Source organism: Procambarus clarkii, chromosome 28 (assembly GCF_040958095.1).
Source record: "Procambarus clarkii isolate CNS0578487 chromosome 28, FALCON_Pclarkii_2.0, whole genome shotgun sequence".
NCBI classification, from domain to species: domain Eukaryota; kingdom Metazoa; phylum Arthropoda; class Malacostraca; order Decapoda; family Cambaridae; genus Procambarus; species Procambarus clarkii.
In genome coordinates, this window is record NC_091177.1 from 6,843,418 (window position 1) to 6,870,262 (window position 26,845).

Sequence of the window (26,845 nt, forward strand, 5' to 3'; positions counted from 1 at the left end):
TGGTTCCAACTGAATTTCTGAATTATAACAATACTAATAATACTGAAGTCACACATATTTTTAGTCCTTATAAAATTAGCTTTTATGAATATCGTTATATGTTCAGTGAAATACAAGTGCCAAGCTGTAATTACTTTTACTTACTAAATTAAATAGCCTCTTCTACTTTTCATTACAGATGGATAAAACGTTTTCCTGCAATTTTGATATAGTTAAACATTGTTTAACCTGACGTGAGAGATAAATATTGCAGACATTTTCTACTACAATAAGATGTTGCTTATTTTGATGACGGGTTAACTGTTTCCATGTGTGTGACCAAGTAGTTATGATCACAGGCTGGCAAATATCTCAGTTGTATGTATGGAAAATAACTTCAACACTCGTGTGTTAACGACGTCTATAAACTCCACCCTAATAATAACGCTCAGTCTGCAAAAAAAATTACATTTTAATTGTTGCTAATCTCAAACTTGAATATATGATTTGCAAATTTATTTTCAAAAATTGTCTGAAAAATTACCTCTTGCTAGGTTTTATCATTGCCAAAAAAGGAGCAACATGAAATCGTCCAAATAAACAAAGATATATTGACAAATAGCACTAAGCACATGGTTCTTGGGAAATGTATTTCCTTGGTTTGTGTATATCTTGGCCAAAATAATATTCACTGGTATCATCCGGTTGAAGAATATGGCGTTTAGAGAATGTCAACTTCTAAACGAGTCCTGGCTCACTTGGACATGCACCATGTTACTACAGAAAAAAAACTCTAACAGTAATAAATGTTAAAGATATTCGTTTAGCTTAAATTCTACTGCAATTATGTGTAATAAAAAGCTGAGTAATAATCACAGCCAGATAATTATGGGTCAAGTAGAAACTGGACTACAAATTGACAGAATAATCCTATCCGGCAACTGAGTGACCAAATGGTGGTATATATATAGGCAGCAGAGGACGTCGGCATCACATTCAGGTCTAACATCATCAGGCAACATGAAGATTGTGAGTGTTCAGATGGTTTGGTGTTGGGCTTGAGGCCTATCAACCGCGGGAAGGTCATTCAGGTCACCCCAATACCTCATTGACTAACCAGCAAGTGTACTTTAGTGTTGAACATAGTTCAGGACTAAAATATATTATCAATGTATATACACCAGGAAGCGGGAAATATATCAGGATAAATGTTTATTTTTCCTCCAGAAATAATTCAATTATATATTTATATTTTAAATAATTACATGCACTATCACAAATCATCCTCCTAAAATGAGAGTATTAATAATAGTTATTTAGTGAAAATAAAAATATATAATGATGGACCACCAGAAAGTTGACTTTTGAATTATTGAATTTGGACAAACCGAAACTTTTAAACATAACATACACATAAGACCTAATCTAACAATCCTTGTCTCCTAGCAATCCTTATCCAAATACATGATATCATAGGCCTAATTAATAACACAAAAAGTGGTTTACCGGTGGTCCATCACTTCATGCCATTTTCAACATATATAGTTAGTTACTATAAGTATTAATAGTTACTATAAGTACTATCATTTCAGAAGGATGGGTTGCAATATTATATGCACTCTTAATTGTTTACAAGAGTAATTTTGAAAAGTCAAAATTAAACAAAGATGAAATATATATATTTTGATCTGTTTGGTTGGTACCGGCATTTTCAAGTATATTAAATATATTATCCTCGCACACAGGTTATCCTCGCCGTCGTTGTGGTCGTGGCCAGCGCCGCCCCCCAGTACGCCGCCCCTCAGGCACCTACCCGCTATTCAGAGTCAAGTGAAGAGGTGGCCATTCTGAGGCACGATTTTGTACCTGGGGACGCCGGCGCCTACAAGCTTGATGTGGAGACTGCCAACGGCATCGTTGTATCCCAAGCTGGCGCTCCCAGTGGCCCAGAGGGCGCTGTGGTCAAGACCGGACAGTATTCGTGAGTATTATATGTATACATATCTACATACATGTTGGCATTTTCCTGTCATATTCTTCTTTAGATGAAATAGAAGTATTTATTTATTTACCTTGTTGCGGCAATATATTTTCTTTCCCACAGCTACACTGCTCCTGACGGCACTCCCGTCGTTGTTAAGTTCGTCGCCGACGAGAACGGCTACCAGCCCCAATCTGACCTGCTGCCAGTGGCTCCTGAGTTCCCCCACCCAATCCCTCAGTTCGTGCTGGACCAGATCGCTTTCGCCGCTCAGGAAGACGCTGCCGCCGCTCGCGGCAAGTCGGGTCCCTCTGCCAGCTACGGTGTTCCACAGTAAACATAACTCTTAAATTATGAAGCGTCATCCACCTAATGTGTCATCTGTTAAAGTTGTATTTATTAAAACAAAGATGTTTAATCATTTCCATTTCAAAAATTAAACTGTATGCACGTAAATGCAATTCTGTTTTATTTACTAAAAGCAAAATCGTATGTATCAGCGGTACATGAATATACAGATATATTTAAAACTGCTGCTTGTAATAGTGATGTTTCCCCCATTCATTATTCTGATGCGGACTTTTTAGTTCTACATTTTCTTTAAGCCGTCTTTGTTTTCATTTTTTTCCATCCTAAGACAGTTTCTAACAAACATCACCTCTAAAAGGGAAATTAATATTTTAAAGGTTAATGTGTTGTTTGCTTTTTTATATGTTGGCTTTTGAAAAGCGCTTGTGGTCAAATATATATATATATGTATATATATATATATATATATATATATATATATATATATATATATATATATATATATATATATATATATATATATATATATATATATATATATATATATATATATATATATATATATATATATATATATATATATATATATATATTTATATATTGGAACGGAGAGCGTGCGGCTGCGCTCACCTCAGTTCCCACAGCCTCAACCTTTGCCGAGTCATATTGCCTCTCACAGCCCCAGGAGAAGACGTGATAACCTTACAAGTTCAACCAATTCTTCTACGTAAGAGACTGAGTTAATAAAACTATTATAATTTTAAATCATGTAAGTTTTCAAAACGTTTTCAAAACTAAAAAAAAATGCAAAATTTTCAAAACTTACAACTTAAAAAGTTAACTTTTCAAATCTGATTTTTTAACGTAAGAAATTCCATACACTTGTCAGCCAACCTTTAACGTGATAACTTTTTCCCATGTTTTGGGAATGTGGAAAATACACCACTAATGCTTCACACTGACCTTTCCATGAACTGTTTTCAAAAATATAACAAATTATTTAGTGAAAATAAAAATATATAATGATGGACCACCAGAAAGGTGGTCCATCATTATATATTTTTATTAACAACACATGCAACACATGCAGGCCAAGGTAGCAACACATGCAGACCAAGGTAGCAACACATGCAGGTCAAGGTAGCAACACATGCAGGCCAAGGTAGCAACACATGCAGGCCAAGGTAGCAACACATAGAGGCCAAGGTAGCAACACATGCAGGCCAAGGTAGCAACACATGCAGGCCAAGGTAGCAACACATGCAGGCCAAGGTAGCAACACATGCAGGCCAAGGTAGCAACACATGCAGGCCAAGGTAGCAACACATGCAGGCCAAGGTAGCAACACATAGAGGCCAAGGTAGCAACACATAGAGGCCAAGGTAGCAACACTTGGATGCCAAGGTAGCAACACATGCAGGCCAAGGTAGCAACACATGGAGACCAAGGTAGCAACACATGCAGGCCAAGGTAGCAACACATGCAGGCCAAGGTAGCAACACATGCAGGCCAAGGTAGCAACACATGCAGGCCAAGGTAGCAACACATGCAGGCCAAGGTAGCAACACATGCAGGCCAAGGTAGCAACACATAGAGGCCAAGGTAGCAACACATGCAGGCCAAGGTAGCAACACATGCAGGCCAAGGTAGCAACACATAGAGGCCAAGGTAGCAACACTTGGATGCCAAGGTAGCAACACATGCAGGCCAAGGTAGCAACACATGCAGGCCAAGGTAGCAACACATGCAGGCCAAGGTAGCAACACATGCAGGCCAAGGTAGCAACACATGCAGGCCAAGGTAGCAACACATAGAGGCCAAGGTAGCAACACTTGGATGCCAAGGTAGCAACACATGCAGGCCAAGGTAGCAACACATGGAGACCAAGGTAGTGACACATGGAGGCCAAGGTAGCAACACATAGAGGCCAAAGTAGCGACACATGCAGGCCAAGGTAGCAACACATGGAGACCAAGGTAGCAACACATGCAGGCCAAGGTAGCAACACATGCAGGCCAAGGTAGCAACACATGCAGGCCAAGGTAGCAACACATAGAGGCCAAGGTAGCAACACTTGGATGCCAAGGTAGCGACACATGCAGGCCAAGGTAGCAACACATGGAGACCAAGGTAGTGACACATGGAGGCCAAGGTAGCAACACATGGAGGCTAAGGTAACAACACATGGAGGCCAAGGCAGCAACACAGGGAGTGCAAGATGTCAATAAGATAAGGATATTAAACTACCGTTGAACAGCAAAGTCGTGAATACAGACACATTAGCCTGGAACGCAAACACACTGCATAATTATACATATTGCACGATAACAAATTAGACACAATAATACATATAAAATGATGATACATAGTGCACGAAAGTATATAAATATGGCACGTCAACAAGTTATTCATAAGGCATTGGGCTGAGAATGTCAACAAATCACACTATTTCGACACCTGTATGCGTCATGCTAATGCTGTTGTTATTGTGTGTGCTGCCAGCACTCTGGGGTGTTTATATGTCATGAATAAGTACGTGTGATTTGTTACTCGAGATAGGGCAAGTTATGATAGTAATGCTTGGTCAGCTTAGAATGGCTAATGCTGTATGAATTAAGGTTTAGTGGTTGCTTGGTGGTCAGATTATCTGGATATTATGTTTATATATATATATATATATATATATATATATATATATATATATATATATATATATATATATATATATATATATATATATATATATATATATATATATATATCTATATATATATATATATATATATATATATATATATATATATATATATATATATATATATATATATATATATATCTCGAGGTCACCCACCTTCCTTAGGTAGAACTACTGACCTTCCCCAGGAAGCAGCCCAACAGAAGTTGTCTACCTCTAGAGTACCTATTTACACCTGTTTGAAACAACGAGTCGTAAAAGGAAAGGAAACGTGCCTAACTATTTCAATTTCACCAGGAGATTGAACTCGTGATCCTCTTTTGTGAGTTATGAAAGTAGCCACCCTCAGAAAGTAAATATATCACTGGAGAGAAAGAGAAAGAGAGAGAGAGAGAGAGAGAGAGAGAGAGAGAGAGAGAGAGAGAGAGAGAGAGAGAGAGAGAGAGAGAGAGAGAGAGAGAGAGAGAGAGAGAGAGAGAGAGAGAGAGAGAGAGAGAGAGAGAGAGAGAGAGACAGACAGACAGACAGACAGACAGACAGACAGACAGACAGACAGACAGACAGACAGACAGACAGACAGACAGACAGACAGACAGACAGACAGACAGACAGACAGACAGACAGACAGACAGACAGACAGACAGACAGACAGACAGGCAGATTCTACAAACAGGCAACAAGCATCAGGCAAAAAAGAGAGAGGTGGGCAGACTGCATATTTTTGGATTGCCAGAAAACCTTTGACACAGTTTCACACCAGAGATTAGTGCGAAAGCTGGAGATGCAGGCAGGAGTGAAAGGGAAAGTACTCCATTGGATAAGGAAGTACCTAAGTATCAGAAGACAGCGAGTCACTGTGAGGGGCGAGGTCTCAGATTAGCGAGATGTCACCAGGGGGTCAGTCCTTGAACCCATACTGTTTCTTATATATGTACATGATCTTCCAGATGGTATAGAATCATTCCTCTCATTGTTTGCTGATGATGCAAAAATTATGAGGAGGATTAAGACGGAGGAAGATAGTATGAGGCTACAAGATGACCTAGACAGACTAAATGAATGGTCCAACAAATGGCTATTAAGGTTCAACCCGAGTAAATGTAAGGTAATGAAACTAGGCAATGGAAACAGGAGGCCAGACACAGGATACCGAATGGGGGAGATAGGCCTTCATGAAACGGACTGAGAGAAAGATCTGGGAGTTGATATCACACCAAACCTGTCTCCTGAAGCTCACATCAAAAGAATAACATCTGCAGCGTATGCGACGCTGGCGAACATCAGAACTGCCGTAAGGAACCTGTGTAAGGAATCATTCAGAACCTTATATACCACATATGTAAGACCAATTCTGGACCAATCCTCCCCAGCATGGAGCCCATACCTTATCAAGCACAAGGCGACGCTTGAAAAAGTTCAGAGGTATGCCACTAGGCTAGTCCCAGAACTAAGAGGCATGAGTTACGAGGAAAGACTGTGGGAAATGCACCTCTCGACACTGGAAGACAGAAGAGAAAGGGGAGACATGATCACTACCTACAAAATTCTCAGAGGAATTTACATGGTAGACAAAGGAAAACTGTTTAACACGGGTGATACGTGAACAAGGGGACACAGGTGGAAACTGAGTACCCAAATGAGCCACAGGGGCGTTAGAAAGAACTTTTTCAATGTCAGAGTAGTTAGCAGATGGAATGCATTAGGCAGTGATGTGGTAGAGGCTGACTCTATGCACAGTTTCAAATGTAGATATGATAGAGCCCAGTATGCTCAGGAATCTGTACAGCAGTTGATTGACAGTACCAAAGAGCCAGAGCTCAACCCCCGCAAGCACAACTAGGTGAGTACAACTAGGTGAGTAGAGACAGACAGACGTACCTAAGGCGTGGCATATTGCACGACGACCCACCCACCACCGGAGACTGAACATACGGAAGAACGACCTTGCCGGGGGGTGAGACAATCACTCTTAGGCAACAATACCCTCTCCTTTGCTGGGCCACTGGCCTGCTGACAACGTTTTTCTCCTCTACATTTGGAGTGCGGTAATGGCACCTCCCGTAGTGCCACAGACTCTGGCACGGCCTGGCTACTCACAGTCCTCCCCGTAAACACAGGGTCAGACCCGTACACGGTGGTACGTAGTACACACAAACATACATGTACACACATATGCACTTGCGCATATATACATACGTATAGAGACAAAGATGTAAACATCTATTAATACATAACTACTCGAAAAATGTTATGTTTAAAATGATGCATAGAAAAATTAGTGGAAACGTGAAAACAAGAGTCCGAAATGAGCAGGAGACATGCAGTAAGAATGTTATGGGCGTAAGAGGTGAATGACTTGATTGTTGAGGTAAATTCAATAAACAGAATGAAAATAAAATATGACCACCAGAAAAATAATTATTACATTAATCGATCAGTGGTTGGAAAGGTGGGGCTAATGACCACGTCTAAGTGAGTACATGTACATAGTTTCACGCACACATGTACACACAAACACAAAACCTAGATTGGAAATTGTTTCCTGAATGTCAATATGGGCTGAGGAGCCAAAACTAACGAGGAAGAATAATTAAACGAAGAGAAAAATTTCATTCTATGGAAAAACTGAACTTGGCACTCTAAAACTGTTCAGAATAATTGCTATTGGATTTTAATCTAGATCAATACAGAACAGGGCCGACAGACGCCAGTGTGAAAATCCGCACATTAGTACAGAAAGTAGCGGAAAAAGATTCACGTATCAGTAAAGGAGAAATACCTGTGAGTAGACATATCTTCATCTTTATTGCCAGAGTTCATAAAATATAATAGTATAATAAGTTTAACTTCATTGGCCTTATCAAGAATTTTTTTAATTGATGTCACCAATTGACACGCCAACCCAATTTTTAGACGTGTAATCAAGAATTTTTCCTGGTACCATGTACAACTGTTGTGCGATTCACTCTTGGGTGCGCAGCCCCCGCATGGAAACCCTATCTATAACAGCTCAAATTAAAATTAAAAAGGATCAATACTATAAAGTAACTCTCATTCCTGAGCTGAGAGGATTGAGCAATGAGGAAAATGTGATTGAACCGGAGCTCATCACACAGTTCATAAGACTTCCTCGTAGATATATCACATTTTGTGATTTAATTATGTAATCTAACAATTTTTATGATTTCAAAAAAGTAGATAAAGAACATCAGAACGAGGGGCATTGATGATAACTGACAAGAGTCAGCGAGTTAGCAAACAAGAACTTCTCCAATGTAAGAACTGTAAATAATTTGAAAGGATTTGGGAAAAAAGGGGGTAGAATCCAACACAGTACTATACTGACTATGTCTATTAGAAAGGAACTTAATATTTATTATTAATTCATACTGCCAGAATGATACCTGAGTTGACCTCCTCAGAGACCTCGACACCTTTGATGTCTCACTAATTTGTCTGTTGCAAGTAAGTTATTAGGATTAAATGATCTTTTATATTGATATAATATATACTCAATAATATATACTCAATGTTTATATATCTTAGTAGATTAATGCGATTAAAGACTGTACTTCTTTCGTCCACTTTAAAAGAGAAACCAAGAGCTACCTAAATTAACTCTACTTACTTCCTCTCATCCTCCAAGTCAGCTTGTGTTTAATGCTGTTATGAATATTATTTACTGGATTTGCACTGTTACTAAAAAGAACAATGTCTAAATAAAAAAATAATAATATCTATTGAATCCCCTTTTCAATTATACAAATACTTACTATTTTTGTACTCTTGTAAGAACCTTAGTCTCCAAATACCATGTGAAAATTTGTCAATCATTTTTCTGAATTTTCTTCACAATTCAAAAGGTTTTCTTTTCTCAGTTAGGTGTAATTGTTACCCCATTTAGCTTGTAAATTATTATCCCTATTTATTTTACATTATGTCCGAGATGCTCTGCATGTTAGTGGCGTTATGCATTGTACTTAACTTACCTATTACCTCCACTGTTCATGTATCATAAGAATGTACACTTGTACAAGATGACTAAACTACACATCAGAAAACGAAGAAACGACAACGTTTCGGTCCGTCCTGGACCATCATCAAGTCGTGTGATAATGGTCCAGGGAGGCCTGAAAGATCATTTCTTCATTTTCTGATATGTTGTGGTTTGGTCATTATATCTTCAGCCACGTTATTGTGACTCATCGTCTATGAACGAATCCAAACATTCGCTCACATGCTAAAAAAAAAAAAAAAGAGAAATATAGAAACTCTTTTGCGAACTTGAAATATGATGTAATTAATTGCATCTGACGCAGAAGGTTGGCCTGTGAAGTGCATGTGGCAACAGTGTCTGCAGGTTGCATGACTGCTATAAATACAGCGGCTGGGAGAGGCAGTGCATCAGTGGCCTGCAGCACACACCAACATGAACACCGTGAGTACTGACGAGGGGGGAAGTGGCTATGTCGATGGGAATTAATAAATGTAGAAATGAGTGATAAGTGAAATATGAAAAATATTTATTGGAACTCATATACAAATAAGAAATTATGTTTTGTTCGAAGCAATAATTCGGTTTTGATATGTAAACTTCATGAATAAAATATTTTCTTTGCTGGTACTTTTATACAAATAACGTACGTCACTACCTGAATGTTTAATAAAAGAGGCAAAGTTTGCTAATATTATAAAAAAATTATGTTACATAGTGTAGTATATTTAGCAGAACACGTCAAACAATATTTGTTCAAAAATTAAAGTTTGGTTTCAGACATATTCCAATGACCGATATTGAACACACAGGTAATTCTCGCCGTCGTTGTGGCCGTGGCCGCCGCCGCCCCCCAGTACGCAGCCCCTCAGGCTCCTACCCGCTACGGTGGCTCCAGCGAGGAGGTGCCCATTATCAGGCACGATTTTGTACCTGGGAATGAAGGCTCCTACAAACTGGACGTGGAGACAGGCAACGGCATCGTGGTATCCCAGTCTGGCTCCCCCAGCGGCCCCGGAGGAGCCGTAGCCAAGGCTGGTCAATATTCGTGAGTATTAAACAAACTGATTCCATTGTTATCGTCTTATGTAGGAAAGCTGTTATTTTTACTGGATGCATGTTATCTTTCCCACAGCTACACTGCTCCTGATGGCACTGACGTCGTTGTGAAGTTCGTCGCCGACGAGAACGGCTATCAGCCCCAGTCTGACCTGCTGCCAGTGGCTCCTGCCTTCCCCCACCCAATCCCCCAGTTCGTGCTGGACCAGATCGCTAAGGCTGCCGAAGAGGACGCCGCCGCCGCCCGCGGCAAGTCCTCTGGACTCTCCGGCAGTTATGGTACTCCTCAGTAAATATAACCGCAAGAATGATCGGAAAATATCTCCACGAATACAAGTTATGAGTGAACTTTGTGCAGATATTCGAGTGTGACTGAATATTTATTTACGTGTGATATATTATCACTGTTTAGTTAAATAAATATATGAGACAAATTTGATTTTCATTTTAATTTTGTCACTAGATTTATATAAATTTAAAGATACATTCAAACAACATGCAAATATGCGGAAGAGACTAATTAAACTTAAATATTAATCGTCCTTATTTCCACCTAGATAAGAATAGTTGCCATTTTTCTTATTGAAAAAACAAAAATATTTCTTGCTATATAAATTTAAGAAACTCTGAGCACTGAGACGCCCTCCCACTGGGTCCCGGGAGACGTCTGGAGCTGACTGCGAAAAAAAATAAGGCAGTCAACTGCTGCTTACCTCGCCACTTGAACCTATGGGGAGCACTTCTTAAGTGGTTATGTGGCTATTCTCCTTCACATCCACATCACCTAAATTATACTTTACACCACTATAAGTAATGTGTATACATTTCCTGCTTCGTCTACATCTGAATCAGTAGCATCTTCTTGCAAATCTTCTCGTAGATCAATAAAACTTTTTGTCTTAAGTCCTATTAACCTCTGGAGGATAATTAAGACCATCAAAAGAGTTAATTGATCAACCAGTAGGTATGCTTTAGTTTTGAAAAAAATTGAACTAAAGTAAACTTTTTTGTATATATACACCGAGAAGCTCTTGGTGTATATTCCTCATGATAACACTTTTTCCACCAGCATCAATTAAGAAGAAAATAGACCATAAAGTTGGTTCGTGAGGGATTCCTGTGTTGCATTGTTTAGTGATGGAGTTCTCGTGGCTGAAGAATACAAAGTGTCTTGTCTTCTTTACTGAGCTCTCAAACCAGTTCATAATAATATGTTTGATGCCACACCAATTGTTACTTGTCCAGCTGAGCGATCTCTCGCGTGCACAGCTATTTTTACCTAAAAATGGCAAATTTAGCAGAAATATTGAATTTCAAAATTAAACTATTATTAATAATTGATCACATATTTTGGCTAGTCCCGTTTACTTTAAAATCAAAGGGCAGGTAGACCTACGAGATATTCACAATTTTGTAAAAGTCTTTGAACCTCATACTCCCGGAAGTTATACTTCCGAGAGTAACCATAAAACTTGACGCCTTCCAGCATTACGTTCTTTACACACGTGAGGCTTAAAGTGTGTTGCTTACTAAATAATAACACCCTTCAAGTCTCCCTAAATAAATAACACTACATTACTCAATGAAGGCCAATTTAAGTAAGTTATCATCATAGCAAAGCGATAAGCCAGTATGGCAATATAGCAAATACAAAGTAAGTTCAGATAACAGAGTTCCAGATTAAGTATTGACACGCATTATAGATATCTAAGATATCAAAGAAAAGGAACCACATGCCACCCATGATTAGACGGCCAACGCTACAAAATCTGAAAATCTGCCCCTCCTGTTAATCTGTTCCCAAGGAACCACCCGGAGTGAGACCCGGAGTTATACCGGGCTGATGTGTATATATTATAGACCGTGGCAACAGTCAATCCGAAAGCACCGCTTTTGTGCCAGGTAAGTCCACTACGGGCTCACCATAGCCCGTGCTACTTGCCCCGCTCCTGCGCAAGGTACGTTACGGGCTCACCACAGCCTGTGCTACTTTTAACTTGTTCCGAGTAGCTGAATCTATAACAACAACAAACAGTCAATCGATGCACGGGGGAGACATCTCCCGTCACGCAGGATGCAGTCGCACCTCCACAGATCTCCAGTATCAGCTAATGATACTGGTAATGGCTTAAAAGGGCCACCACTTACGGGCTATTCATGCCCGTGCCACCTTTTAAGTGGCTTAATCGTCATCAATCAATCTTAGTCAATCGATGGAGTTCTAGGCCTATCGGGGACCAGCACCAGAACCTGGCCTCCCTCAGAAAGGCACGAGGAGCAATGGTTTATAGGAACCCCTTGTAGTTGGAAGCTGTCTATATCTGCCATCTACCAGGTCTGGCAACCAGAAAGGTAGGAATCACAAAACAAACTACAGCGGGTGAAAAATTGCTAACCGAAAGCCGAACGAGTAAAACAGAACTCCCCAATCAGTAAACAAGCATGACGTCATCACAGCCGCTGCGCCGCTGTCTGTGCAACTCCCCCCCCCTCCTTGGGACAGACAGTCCCAGGGGTGGAGGGGGAGTTGCACAGACATGGGACAGACTGTCCCATGTCTGTCATCTCATGGCCCAGACATGGGACAGACTGTCCCAGGTACCAACAGGTGTTCCTCCTTCTCTTTGTCTACATGAGAAAACGCAGAGTGTGTCTTTTGCCTCATGGCCCAGTCCACCTGCCTCATGGCCCAGTCCACCTGCCTCATGGCCCAGTCCGTCTGCCTCACGACCCAGTCCGCCGGCCTCATGGCCCAGTCCGCCGGCCTCATGACCCAGTCCACCTGCCTCATGGCCCAGTCCGCCGGCCTCATGACCCAGTCCACCTGCCTCATGGCCCAGTCCGCCGGCCTCATGGCCCAGTCCGTCTGCCTCATGGCCCAGTCCGTCTGCCTCATGGCCCAGTCCGCCGGTCTCATGGCCCAGTCCACCTGCCGAATATGACCTTGCCTGAGGGGCAGACAATCACTTTTGAGCAAGAAGGCTTCTGCTTCACCCTAATATTCACATCATATTTTCTTTATTTAATAGAATAGGTTACTAGTGCGAGCCTTCAGTATGGCCATATTGGCACATAAAGGATAGCTATATTGCACATAAAGGCTACCACAAGTTACGTGAGGGCAATAGGTGCCCAGAAATCTTCTAAGATTTTTTTTAAAGAAATAAAAAAAATTATCAGGCAAGTATAATCTATTATTAATATTTTTGTAGTACTTTAGTGATTTGTATCAAATCAGATAAAAAAATTATTTATAACGCTCTTACAATTATAAATTAAAGACTACTTGCTAAAATATCTACATGCACATAGATACATAAAGCATGAGATAGTGGTCCAACTCTATCATAATATTTATTTTGAGAAATTCTATATTATGAATTTTGTGAAGTTTGACTATAATATATGCATCATACTGAGACAACATTGAGGGCGTACATTGGGATCGACCTCACTCCCTTGCACTCTTCAGGCACTCTCCCTGGGGTGTCCAGGGATGCGGGTTCGATCCCGTTGCATGGCCTCAGTATTTTCTCATAGGTGTTTTCGAATCATGGACAAAAATATTGTAAACGATACATTTTTTGGTAAATTTTCTCAGTGTATATTTTCTTGTAGTATGTACGTTGTGCTTAGCTACGGTAAGTCTCAAAAACGACCTGGGTAGCAAAGTTCGAATACAATGGAATCAAGATTTTCTTACTCTTCATTCAAAAAATTAGGAATAACAATGCGAGGAGCTCTTCGGTATATATAGGAGCAGACAGATTATTAACTAGTATACCAGTGCTTAGAGAAACAATGCACATATGAAAGATTGTTAGTAAATTTATATTATAATTATATATATATATATATATATATATATATATATATATATATATATATATATATATATATATATATATATATGTCGTACCTAATAGCCAGAACGCACTTCTCAGCCTACTATTCAAGGCCCGCTTTGCCTAATAAGCCAAGTTTTCATGAATTAATGTTTTTTCGTCTACCTAACCTACCTAACCTAACCTAACCTAGCTTTTTTTGGCTACCTAACCTAACCTTACCTATAAATATAGGTTAGGTTAGGTTAGGTAGGGTTGGTTAGGTTCGGTCATATATCTACGTTAATTTTAACTCCAATAAAAAAAAATTGACCTCATACATAGAGAAAAGGGTTGCTTTATCATTTCATAAGAAAAAAATTATAGTAAATATATTAATTCAGGAAAACTTGGCTTATTAGGCAAATCGGGCCTTGAATAGTAGGCTGAGAAGTGAGTTCTGGCTACTAGGTACGACATATATATATATATATATATATATATATATATATATATATATATATATATATATATATATATATATATATATATATATATATATATATATGACTGAAAACTCACACACCAGAAGTGACTCGAAAAACAGAAGTGACTCTGGTCGTGATGGTCAAGCGGATTAAGAAGGCGTCCTGTAGTTACCAGTTGCATTGCTCCTGGGAGTATGGGTTCGAGTCACTTCTGGGGTGTGAGTTTTCAGTCGCATATAGTCCTGGGGACCATTCAGGCTTGTTCGCATTTGTGTTCCTCATGTGTGCCCCAAAGAATGAGGTGATTTGATAAAATGCTATGCTCAAGATTACCATCCGAGTGCCGGCGGGGAAGTGGTTCAAGTAGCTTCGGCTATCACTTCCTTATGTCCGGTCGTGATGGTCAAGCGGATTAAGGCATCCTGTAGTTACCAGTTGCGTTGCTCCTGGGAGTGTGGGTTCGAGTCACTTCTGGGGTGTGAGTTTTCAGTCGCATATAGTCCTGGGGACCATTCAGGCTTGTTCGCATTTGTGTTCCTCATGTGTGCCCCAAAGAATGAGGTGATTTGATAAAATGCTATGCTCAAGATTACCATCCGAGTGCCGGCGGGGAAGTGGTTCAAGTAGCTTCGGCTATCACTTCCTTATGTCCGGTCGTGATGGTCAAGCGGATTAAGGCATCCTGTAGTTACCAGTTGCGTTGCTCCTGGGAGTGTGGGTTCGAGTCACTTCTGGGGTGTGAGTTTTCAGTCGCATATAGTCCTGGGGACCATTCAGGCTTGTTCGCATATATATATATATATATATATATATATATATATATATATATATATATATATATATATATATATATATATATATATATATGCGAACAAGCCTGAATGGTCCCCAGGACTATATATATATATATATATATATATATATATATATATTGTATATATTGTTACGGCCCTACTGGGTCGCAATCGGGTTCTTTTCTGGTGTTATTAGAATTCGGGAATCCGGCCCCAAGTTAGTAGTGGCTTTCAAGGGGTGTGTTCCGTAACGCAAGTTAAATTAAAGGGGAAGGGATACAAATGCTCTGATTTATATATATAATCACCACCACCATAAATAAATATATGAACAGTCACACGGGGGTTATAAATACACAAATGTACAATGACTTGTCTTCCTCCGAAGACTCAAGATGCTCCACGGTGCTCACGATGAGTAGCCCTGGTTCTCTTCTTTGGCCCACGATGAATCCTCTTTGATTCTCTCGGCGAATCTACCCTGGCCACAGGCCAGCCAAATCACAGTCCCACTGGGTGCTCCGTCGTGGAGGACTTCAACCACAATCTAGCCTGTAGCTGGCAGGTTCCGATCAGCTCCGCTGTGAAGGCCACTCCACGACCGATACTAGGGTTGCGAGCCCTAGGCAGGAGCCTCGTGTGATTCCGCTGATCACTCTCCTCTCTTAGCACCACAGTGGCTAGTCTCTTCCACCAGCCAGCCCCGGATAAGGCGATTCCTAATACTGCCACGTCACAGGCAGGCTAACACTCTCAGCAGTGTTCGTCCGGGGGAGGCTCACAGCTTCTTCAGCAAATTCGTGGAGAGACCTTGTACTCTTGGCTACCCTTGGCTGCCTTGGGTAGACTGATCCATCATCCAATACAGCAGTCCCAGGTCGACTCTGTAATCAGACACGTCATTAATACTGGGACTAGGGAACCTCACTTACAGGTTTAGACACAAACGTCCACCTATCCACTCCATAGATGGCGTTGCTGTCTAAGCACCACCTCACCAGAGGTCAGCAGGGGCTATGTTACGAGCTGATTGAGACGGGAATCCAGCACCTGTGGCCGGTATATCCCGTCCTCACTAGATGGCGTTGTCCATTTGGAGTGGGTTTCGGGAGCTAACTCACAGAGGGCGTTGTCGTCACTGCCCCGTGCTCGGACGCTGGACTCGGGTCCGTAACATATATATATATATATATATATATATATATATATATATATATATATATATATATATATATATATATATATATATATATATATATATATATATATATATATATATATATATATATATATATATATATATTATATTATATCTAGGAGTACAATTTTCTCAATGAAAGTTGGCCTTATGTGCTTCTTAGCTGTGTTAATATAGGTTCAGCTGGAATATTGTGACGGATCACCATGAAAATATGTCCTCGAGGTAGCCTTAAGACAGAAAATAGATGTTACTTAAGACGGATAGTGAATTACCCTCAGACACCACTTGTGACCACCTCAGGTCATCTGCGCTCATCTTAGTTAATACTTTTGGGTGTTACAAGCCAAGGTTTCATATAACTGACATGTCATCGTCGAGCAAGTATTCTGTGCAACTGTAAAATATAAACCTGTATGCCATGAACTTGAATATTAAAGGTTATTAGCAGGAATGTTACAGATTGCTACTCTTGAATTGGAGATGGAGTACGAATGAATCGCGGGAGGCTGTGACTGGTCGTGAGGAGACTTCCAAGCACTTGACTGACTTCCATGTCTGATGAACGTTGTGTTTTGCTTACTGAAGCATTGTGTGCGTCAGGCGCTCCAGTTTTGTCGCACTTTTTACGGGATGTGAAATATCTTTTGGCTCGTGCGCGTGTTTGCACTCACCTAATAACTCTTAGATCCACCATTCCAGTATTGTGTGTCGTCGACTCAATGTTCAGTAACTCTATAATTGTTTGTTGTATCCACTCTTCAAGATTTTGATGTCGCATGTTTGTGCACTCAGTCTATGTTCTTGCATCTTATCAAATCTGTTGTAAAAAAAAATGAGTTGGGTGCGGTGTTAACCTATACTGTCTCCACCTAATGCTAATTATACGTGTTCACTACTCTTAACACTGAAGAATTATTTCTTACTTTCTTGCATCTCATCTAGTTGTATATTTTTGCCAAGTTTTTAATACCTCTTCTCTCTCCAACCTGTAAATCTCCTAACAATCATGTGCCTCATTCGCGTCTCTTCCTTCCTTTCTCCAGAGTTATGAGAACAGGTTCTCAAAACCTTTAATCATAACAAACCTTTACATTTTCTACAGTTTGGCCGCGTGTGTCTGCGAGTTAGGGATCCATGGCGGAGGTGGCAGATTAAACACTTCCCGTGTGATTGATGTATAACGCTGAAGGCCAACATATCCAGGTTCATATTGTGACGTCAGGTTCAATACAATATCTACTAATTGGTCTATTTAATCTCTCCAAGTTCTTGAGGTTCGATCCTCTCATTTTGTACTTTCCAAGCAAAATCCTGTCGCTTACCGCTACTTGATGTAGTATCGCAGGGGCCTTCTGTCATTTTCCCAAGCTGTTTCTGTCATCGCTTCTTAATTGTGTACTATTCGAGAGGTCTCTTACCACCTCCTCTGTTAGTGAGTACTATACATACGGTTTGAAGTCACCTGCCTCTATTCTCGTTACTTTAGGCAATTTTTAGGTTATATTCCTGGATTCATCACTTTGCTCTTCTCATAAAATAGGTCAGGTCCATCTGGAAACGTCTGCTGTCATTTTGTCACACACCTTCAATAAAATTGACAGTAATGATCCCACCTTCCATGAGGCAAAGCTGGTACTTCTTCAAAACCCAATATTCTCTCGTCTAGGTGAGCCGCGAATATTTGTTGTATTATCCTCTCTAGTGCTGCGACGGTCTCGTTTCATGCAGGACGGTGTTCAATTCCCAGACCGTCCAACTGGTTAGGCACCATTCATTTCCCTCCGTCCCATCCCAAATAATAATTCTGACCCCTTCAAATTATCCCCTGATAATTCCCTCCGTCCCCTCTCTAGAACCTTGCGGTAGTACAGTTGGGTTCGTTCTTGACTTATATATATATATATATATATATATATATATATATATATATATATATATATATATATATATATATATATATATATATATATATATATATATATATATATATATATATATATATATATATATATATATATATATATATATATATATATATATATGTCGTACCTAGTAGCCAGAACGCACTTGTCAGCCTACTATGCAAGGCCCGATTTGCCTAATAAGCCAAGTTTTCATGAATAAATATATTTTCTCCAATTATTTTATTATGAAATGATAAAGCTACTTATTTCATTATGTATGAGGTCAAATTTTTTTTATTGGATTTAAAATTAACGTAGATATATGACCGAACCTAACCAACCCTATCTATCTTGAGGTTATCTTGAGGTGTTTTCGGGGCTTTAGTGTCCCCGCGGCCCGGTCCTCGACCAGGCCTCCACCCCCAGGAAGCAGCCCGTGACAGCTGACTAACTCCCAGGTACCTATTTACTGCTAGGTAACAGGGGCATTTAGGGTGAAAGAAACTTTGCCCATTTGCTTCTGCCTCGTGCGGGAATCGAACCCGCTCCACAGAATTGCGAATCCTGCGCGCTATCCACCAGGCTACGAGGCCCCTCCTATCTAGTGGGGGCCTCCTACCTAACTACCCCTCCTACCTAACCTAACCTAACCTATCTTTATACGTTAGGTTAGGTTAGGTAGCCGAAAAAGTTAGGTTAGGTTAGGTTAGGTAGGTTAAGTAGTCGAAAAACAATTATTTCAACAAAACTTGGCTTATTAGGCAAATCAGGCCTTGCATAGTAGGCTGAGAAGTGCGTTCTGGCTACTAGGTACGACATATATATATATATATATATATATATATATATATATATATATATATATATATATATATATATATATGTCGTACCTAGTAGCCAGAACGCACTTCTCAGCCTACTATGCAAGGCCCGATTTGCCTAATAAGCCAAGTTTTCATGAATTAATTGTTTTTCGACTACCTAACCTACCTAACCTAACCTAACCTAACTTTTTCGGCTACCTAACCAAACCTAACCTATAAAGATAGGTTAGGTTAGGTTAGGTAGGGTTGGTTAGGTTCGGTCATATATCTACGTTAATTTTAACTCCAATAAAAAAAATTGACCTCATACATAATGAAATGGGTAGCTTTATCATTTCATAAGAAAAAAGTTAGAAAAAATATATTAATTCAGGAAAACTTGGCTTATTAGGCATATCGGGCCTTGCATAGTAGGGCAAAAAGTGAGTTCTGGCTACTAGGTACGACATATATATATATATATATATATATATATATATATATATATATATATATATATATATATATATATATATATATAATATATATAATATATAATATATATATGTATATATATATATATATATAAATATATATATATATATAAATATATATATATATATATACAATATATATAATATATATATGTATATATATATATAAATATATATATATATATAAATATATATATATATATACAATATATATAATATATATATGTATATATATATATATATATATATATATATATATATATATATATAAATATATATATATATATAAATATATATATATATATATATATATATATATATATATATATATATATATATATATATATATATATATATATATATATATATATATATATATATATACCACCTCAGGTTGTTTGTAGGGACACTCAAGCCTCGAAGATGATATGCAGCACCCGGAGGAGCCTTATCAGGCTCCCACGTGCGCTGGCACATATTGTCTTCTCCTACCATCCCATTATATATGTAAGTATTTATTTAATTTAAACTTTATTACAACAAAATGAGTTATATGAAGGTACAAAGATGATTATCATAAGTTGTGGAGTTCCTCCAGCTCCTCAGATGGCGGGCAGGAACCTTGAATGCAGTGTGCATTTCCCCTCTGTATCGCCACGCTGAGGCGCTGGAAAAGGAAGCTAAAAGGTCTAGGGTCTCTTGTTGTTTCAATTAGCCTAGAACCCAGTTCCTTCAAAAAACTGGTGCACTCTTACCCCAGGCGACGAGTGTCTCAGAAGCAATGGGGACAAAATTGTAGTGGTGATCCAGTTCTTTGTACTTACGGGATTTGGCTTATTTCCTGGGAGTGGCAGCGCCACCCGGTTGTGCAGCACTGAAGTCAATGTAGGTATTAGCCAGGGTTGATATGCACGTGTAGTCCATACCAACTGCTTTCCATTCTTCTAAGAGTTCACTGAGATACCATCTGAGCGATGGTATAAGAGCAGCAGAGGTATGGGGCGTTAGGTAACAGGGCTTTCTCTCAGCTGGGCATCCAGCTGTGGTGAGGCTCCTCTTGATGATGTCGTTAACTTCACTGTGCCTGTGTGTTTGTGTGTATGTGTGTGTGTGTACTCACCTAGTTGTGCCTGTGGGGGTTGAGCTTTGTCTCTTTGGTCCTGCCTCTCAACCCTCAATCAACTGGTGTACAGATTCCTAAGCCTACTGGGCTCTTTCATACATACATTTGAAACTGTGTATGGAGTCACCCTCCACCACGTCACTTCCTAGTGCATTCCATTTGTTAACTACTCTAACACTGAAAAAATTCTTTCTAATGTCTCTGTGGTTCACTTGGGTACTAAGTTTCCCCTATGCACTCTTTTTCGTGTTCCACCCGTGCTGTAGAGTTTATCTTTGTCCACTCTGTAAATTCCCCTAAGAATTTTGTAGGTGGTGATCATGTCTCCCTTACTCTTCTGTTTTCCAAAGACGTGAGGTTCAGCTCCTTCAGCTTTTCCTCGTAGCTCATACCTCTCAGTTCCGGGACGAGTCTGGCATACCGCTGAATCTTCTCTAACTTTGTCTTGTGTTTAACTAGGTATGAAGTACAGGCTGGAGCTGCATAGTCAAGTATTGATCTGACATAAGTGGTATACAGGGTCCTGAACGATTCCTTACACAAGTTTCTAAAGGCAGTTCTTATGTTGGCCAACCTAGCATATGCCGCTGATGATATCCTTTTGATATGGGAATTTGGGGACATGTTTGGTTGTGTACTCACCTAATTGTACTCACCTAATTGTACTCACCTAATTGTACTCACCTAATTGTGCTTGCGGGGGTTGAGCTCTGGCTCTTTGGTCCCGCCTCTCAACCGTCAATCAACTGGTGTACAGATTCCTGAGCCTACTGGGTTCTATCATATCTACATTTGAAACTGTGTATGGAGTCAGCCTCTACCACATCACTTCCTAGTGCATTCCATTTACTAACTACTCTGACACTGAAAAAGTTCTTTCTAACGTCTCTGTGGCTCATTTGGGTACTCAGCTTCCACCTGTGTCCCCTTGTTCGCGTCCCACCAGTGTTAAATAGTTCATCCTTGTTTACCCGGTCGATTCCCCTGAGGATTTTGTAGGTTGTGATCATGCCCCCCCTTACTCTTCTATCTTCCAGTGTCGTAAGGTGCATTTCCCGCAGCCTTTCCTCATAACTCATGCCTCTTAGTTCTGGGACTTGTCTAGTAGCATACCTTTGGACTTTTTCCAGCTTCGTCTTGTGCTTGACAAGGTACGGGCTCCATGCTGGGGCCGCATACTCCAGGATTGGTCTTACATATGTGGTGTACAAGATTCTGAATGATTCCTTACACAGGTTCCTGAACGCCGTTCTGATGTTAGCCAGCCTCGCATATGCCGCAGACGTTATTCTCTTTATGTGGGCTTCAGTAGACAGGTTTGGTGTGATATCAACTCCTAGATCTTTCTCTGTCTGTTTCATTAAGTACTTCATCTCCTATTCTGTATCCTGTGCCTGGCCTCAGGCACAGGATATTCTGTATCTATTCTGTTTTCTCCTATTCTGTATCGTGTGTGTGTGTGTGTGTGTGTGTGTGTGTGTGTGTGTGTGTATTCACCTAGTTGTGCTTGCGGGGGTTGAGCTTTGCTCTTTCGGCCCGCCTCTCAACTGTCAATCAACTGTTTACTAACTACTCTACTAACTAACCCCCCCCCCCGGGAAGCAACCCGTAACAGCCGACTAACTCCCAGGTACCTACTTACTGATAGGTAACAGGGGCATTCAGAATGAAAGAAACTTTGCCAATTTGTTTCTGCCTCGTGCGGGAATCGAACACGCGCCACAGAATTACGAGTCCTGCGCGCTGTCCACCAGGCTACGAGGCCTCCGTGTGTGTGTGTGTGTGTGTGTGTGTGTGTGTGTGTGTGTGTGTGTGTGTGTGGGCGTGGAATTTATTACAAAATATAAACCTATATATTGAAGCAGTAAGCATTTTATCTCCAATATAATACGTTTAATTTGAGCTCCAAAACTACTGAGAATTAACACAAAGACATACAATGGACTGCAATAGAGGTGGTAGGGATAGTTTCATAATATGAGTGCGCTAATTTGCCTGAAGCCACAAAAACAGCGATACAGGAGTTGCTCCAACTAGTGACATTTTCTGATCACGGGGAGGCATAGTGTTGCAATAGAAATATTATTCAAAATGGAAGGGAAGATAATATGTGTTGGCGAGGCTTGCACAAGACCTTGAAAAATCAAAGGTCGATAGGAAATGTAGAGCAAAAGTTTACCTAAAGGGGGAAGGGGGGAAACTGAGGAATGAGAGTGGGTGGGTAAGCTGGGGGAGGCTCTATATATATATATATCCGCTGCCAGGTCCTGCACCCATCAGTTTCCTCTTGCAGAAGCCGTCATGAAGCTTGTGAGTTATCGCTGTACTGTGGCGGGGAGTATATGGCTTGGAAGGGAATTATCTCAGCTGGAAAATAACAATATTTTCCCACTGTGTATTAACTCTTGTTTGCCCACTTCTCTGTGTCTTAACATATGTTTGCTGCCTCTCTGTGTCATAACTGTTTGCTGCCTCCATGTGTCTTAACTGTTTGTTGTGTCCATGTGTCTTAACTGTTTGCTGTGTCCATGTATCTTAACTGTTTGCTGTGTCCATGTGTCTTAACTGTTTGCTGCCTCCATGTGTCTTAACTGTTTGCTGTGTCCATGTGTCTTAACTGTTTGCTGTGTCCATGTGTCTTAACTGTTTGCTACCTCCATGTGTCTTAACTGTTTGCTGTGTCCATGTGTCTTAACTGTTTGCTGCCTCCATGTGTCTTAACTGTTTGCTGTGTCCATGTGTCTTAACTGTTTGCTGCCTCCATGTGTCTTAACTGTTTGCTGTGTCCATGTGTCTTAACTGTTTGCTGTGTCCATGTGTCTTAACTGTTTGCTGCCTCCATGTGTCTTAACTGTTTGCTGTGTCCATGTGTCTTAACTGTTTGCTGTGTCTATGTGTCTTAACTGTTTGCTGCCTCCATGTATCTTAACTGTTTGCTGTGTCTATGTGTCTTAACTGTTTGCTGCCTCCATGTGTGTGTTAACTGTTTGCTGTGTCTATGTGTCTTAACTGTTTTCTGCCTCTATGTATCTTAACTGTTTTCTGCCTCCATGTATCTTAACTGTTTGCTGCCTCTATATATCTTAACTGTTTGCTGCCTCCATGTGTCTTAACTGTTTGCTGCCTCCATGTGTGTTAACTGTTTGCTGCCTCCATGTGTCTTAACTGTTTGCTGCCTCTTTGTGACTATTTATTTGTTTTCTGGCGCTTGCATTGTTTTGTTTACAAGGATACATATTAAACTATCATGTTTATAATATCTCTCTGAAATTCCTTTCTATCTCATAAGATAGAAATATAAACATAAATACTCCCGTAATGTCCCTTTCATCTTGTTAATTGAAATTTTCATTCCGAACTGAAATATCAAGCCAAGACAAAATATAATTTAGTAATATAATGATCCAATCCATTCACATCAATCCTTATCCTAAAGCTAAATTTTTTCAAGTCTGTGATCAGATTCCAAAAGTGGTTCTGAATCTATGAATAAATTTGGTTAAATTGACAATTTTTCGTATAAAACAGCAATGGAAAATTTCGCCTGTCAAATTTATTTATCAACTGAAGAGGAATGTAACTTTTAAGTGCATAAAGGTTGTCAAACCAGTGACTGTCTCAAGGTGACTAATTCTTGTCTTCAAGTTCGCGTTTTTACATTCTTTATGTAGTAAAGTTAAAGTTTATGTAGTAATAGTTCTTTGAAACTATTTTCAAAAAATTAAAAACGGCTATGGCTTTGGTTGTTAATTAATGGTGCTTTTTGATTTTAAACATTGTAAATCTTTGTTGAAAACTATCTATTAATTCCACGTAGTTTATTCTCGCCGTGCTGGCCACTGTGGCCGCCGCCGCCCCCCAGGGGTACGCCGCCCCCCAGGCACGCTACGCGGGCTCAAGCGAAGAGGTCCCTATTCTGAAGGACGATCGTATCCAGGAGGACGATGGGAGATACAATTTCGACGTGGAGACTGGTAACGGCATTATCCTGTCCCAGTCTGGTTCTCCGGGTTCCGAGGGCGCAATCATCAAGGCTGGACAATACTCGTGAGTATTGCCTGCCGTTTGGGTGTCTTTATGTTTGAATGAATATCTGTATTAGTTTTAATTTTCAACATAACTAAATTTATACTGTACTTTCATGTAACACGTCTTCCACAGCTACACTGCTCCTGACGGCACTCCCGTCGTTGTGAAGTTCGTCGCCGACGAGAACGGCTTCCAGCCAGAGTCTAACCTTCTGCCAGTGGCTCCTGAGTTCCCCCACCCAATCCCCCAGTTCGTGCTGGACCAAATCGCCTTCGCCGCGCAGGAGGACGCTGCCGCCGCTCGCGGCAAGTCGGGTCCCTCTGCCAGCTACGGTCCTCCTAATTAATCACCAGCCTGAATATCAGCAGTAAAACTCTGTATCATTCGGTTTCGCTTGTATAGATTATCTGGAGATATTCCTTGCTGCTTAGTGTGAATATGTATTAAGAGTTTTCTTTAATCTTGAAGTATGCTCAAGGCAAAAAGATACATGTTGGTTTATGAGTCAGCTCTTGTGGTGGCTTTGATAAGCCGTTCGCGGTTAATAGGCCTCAAGTCAAACATTAAACTAATGTTAGCGTATTAGGATGAATGTATATTTATTTATTTGTGTTTGTGTGAAATATGAGTTACAAAATAAAGTCGCAATTTTCATTCTGTTGTATATTTTTAACTAGGTCTATGTCCCTATATTCTCCAACAAAAAATAATGAGTTATGCTTGAATCAGTAGCATTTAATATATTATAATGTATATTACCGCTAAGAAAACTCTCACACTGTATAAATCACTTCTGTATTACTGATTAAGGAGAGGCGTACTAGAGAGTAGCTAGAGTGCCAGTGGTGTGACCAGTGGCAAAATATGCGGTGAGGTATAACTATTGCTAGTTAGGCTGAGGCGGTGAGTTATAACTATGGCTAGAGCTTGAGAGAGAGGCGGCACCACTTACACAACATGAAGAATACAGGACATTGCAGACTGCCTGTTGGTCCGCGCAAGACCGCTCCTGCTCTCACTCAACTAAACATATTCAATGTGTCTGTCCTTCGTATGAATCAATCCAGCGATCCCATTATGATACATAATAATTTGTTCCATAAATCATGATTCCTATTTCCAATCCAATATTTACCCATTTTTTTCTGAATTTAAACTTATCCAATTTGTATCCATTGTTTCTTGTTCTGTTTTGTGTTAATATGTTTAACACTTTATCATTATCTCCTGTGTCATGCCTTCTCATACTTGATCTGCATTCATAATGAGACGGACATTGAGTGCATTGGCGACGAAATAATGGCCAGCAACCATTGCATTTTAGTCTTTCAATATATCTATATATTGGAAATTAATGATATTAGAGAGACAGAAAGGGAGAGTAAGGTTAGCATACTGTTTAGGTGAAGGCAAAATAATTAGATAATTCATGGGGAGAATAACATGGGAATGAAAACTCAAATGGAAATTAACGCAAAACATCATTTACTACACAACGAGAAAGCTAAATGAAGATTCACAACATCACTGAGGCGTAAAGAAACCAAGACAAACATTGACCGTGGACAATGGGGTGTTTTTGTGAGTGAAACTCCAATTGTTACGTTCATCGTGATCATAAATTACATAAATAACAGGACAGCTTAATTTGTAGACAATTAAAAGAAATGATACAAATATGTGGATAACACCTAACAGAAGGTGATGGTGAAGTATGACCTTGAACTGAAAGGGTCTGTGAGGATCAAGGCCAAGAGAATGGTTGAGTGATGGGGAAAAGGTGAGGCCACGCCGGGTGGGGCAAGGTGTGCTTGCTCAAGCACTCGTCTCAAAAGAAAACTTGACCCATATGTCTATTCTGAGAAAGTAAATAATCATGCAAGAATTATATATGATATTCTAATCATATCTTGTCACATTTCATATCCTATCATATCATACCTTGTCACGTTACAAGGATATTATATTTTCTTTCTGCTTTGTTTTTTCATTGTAACTATACTCATCTAATCAAACAGCTGATTAGTAGTGGGGAGAAAGCATCTTACTCATCTGATCAAACAGTTGTACCGTAGCGAGGAAGTATCTTAGTCAAACATTTACTGACATACTCTGAAGTTTTCTCTGAGACAATTTTTTATATGAAGTGCAAGAATTTTTCAAGATAT

At 39.8% G+C, this 26,845-nt stretch overlaps 4 protein-coding genes across 4 annotated transcripts; 3 read left to right on the forward strand and 1 right to left on the reverse strand.

The window, feature by feature from the left end:
• The first annotated feature begins 987 nt into the window (after nucleotides 1–987).
• Nucleotides 988–2,416, forward strand: LOC138369371 (cuticle protein CP14.6-like). Its single transcript, XM_069332611.1, has 3 exons — nucleotides 988–1,008; nucleotides 1,725–1,960; nucleotides 2,084–2,416. The coding sequence occupies exons 1-3, from the start codon at nucleotides 1,000–1,002 to the stop codon at nucleotides 2,295–2,297; spliced, it is 459 nt and encodes a 152-aa protein (XP_069188712.1). The 5' UTR covers nucleotides 988–999; the 3' UTR covers nucleotides 2,298–2,416.
• Nucleotides 2,417–9,347: 6,931 nt separating this feature from the next.
• On the forward strand, nucleotides 9,348–10,554 carry LOC123754935 (cuticle protein CP14.6-like). Its single transcript, XM_045737278.2, has 3 exons — nucleotides 9,348–9,402; nucleotides 9,771–10,006; nucleotides 10,094–10,554. Exons 1-3 carry the CDS (start codon nucleotides 9,394–9,396, stop codon nucleotides 10,308–10,310), a joined length of 462 nt encoding a protein of 153 aa, XP_045593234.1. The 5' UTR covers nucleotides 9,348–9,393; the 3' UTR covers nucleotides 10,311–10,554.
• Nucleotides 10,555–10,813: 259 nt separating this feature from the next.
• LOC138369355 (suprabasin-like) lies at nucleotides 10,814–13,457 on the reverse strand. Its single transcript, XM_069332594.1, has 3 exons — nucleotides 13,434–13,457; nucleotides 12,678–12,965; nucleotides 10,814–10,933 (listed from the first exon to the last, which is right to left on the reverse strand). The coding sequence occupies exons 1-3, from the start codon at nucleotides 13,455–13,457 to the stop codon at nucleotides 10,814–10,816; spliced, it is 432 nt and encodes a 143-aa protein (XP_069188695.1).
• A 9,492-nt stretch (nucleotides 13,458–22,949) lies between these two features.
• Nucleotides 22,950–25,149, forward strand: LOC138369356 (cuticle protein AMP1A-like). The gene is made up of 3 exons (XM_069332595.1): nucleotides 22,950–22,958; nucleotides 24,466–24,695; nucleotides 24,810–25,149. Exons 1-3 carry the CDS (start codon nucleotides 22,950–22,952, stop codon nucleotides 25,021–25,023), a joined length of 453 nt encoding a protein of 150 aa, XP_069188696.1. The 3' UTR covers nucleotides 25,024–25,149.
• Nucleotides 25,150–26,845: the final 1,696 nt, after the last annotated feature.

Bases quoted from the DNA above. Each gene is read 5' to 3' on its own strand.
- LOC138369355 (XM_069332594.1), bottom strand. From the start codon at position 13,457: ATGTACGCCCTCAATGTTGTCTCA. The intron at 12,966-13,433 runs GTATGATGCATA...TCTGCCCCTCAG, and splicing joins ACGCCCTCAATGTTGTCTCA to GCAAGGTCATATTCGGCAGG. The intron at 10,934-12,677 runs GCAAAAGACACA...ATTATCCTCCAG, and splicing joins CAGGTGGACTGGGCCATGAG to AGGTTAATAGGACTTAAGAC.
- LOC138369356 (XM_069332595.1), top strand. The intron at 24,696-24,809 runs GTGAGTATTGCC...CGTCTTCCACAG, and splicing joins ATCAAGGCTGGACAATACTC to CTACACTGCTCCTGACGGCA.
- LOC138369371 (XM_069332611.1), top strand. The intron at 1,961-2,083 runs GTGAGTATTATA...TCTTTCCCACAG, and splicing joins GTCAAGACCGGACAGTATTC to CTACACTGCTCCTGACGGCA.
- LOC123754935 (XM_045737278.2), top strand. The intron at 10,007-10,093 runs GTGAGTATTAAA...TCTTTCCCACAG, and splicing joins GCCAAGGCTGGTCAATATTC to CTACACTGCTCCTGATGGCA.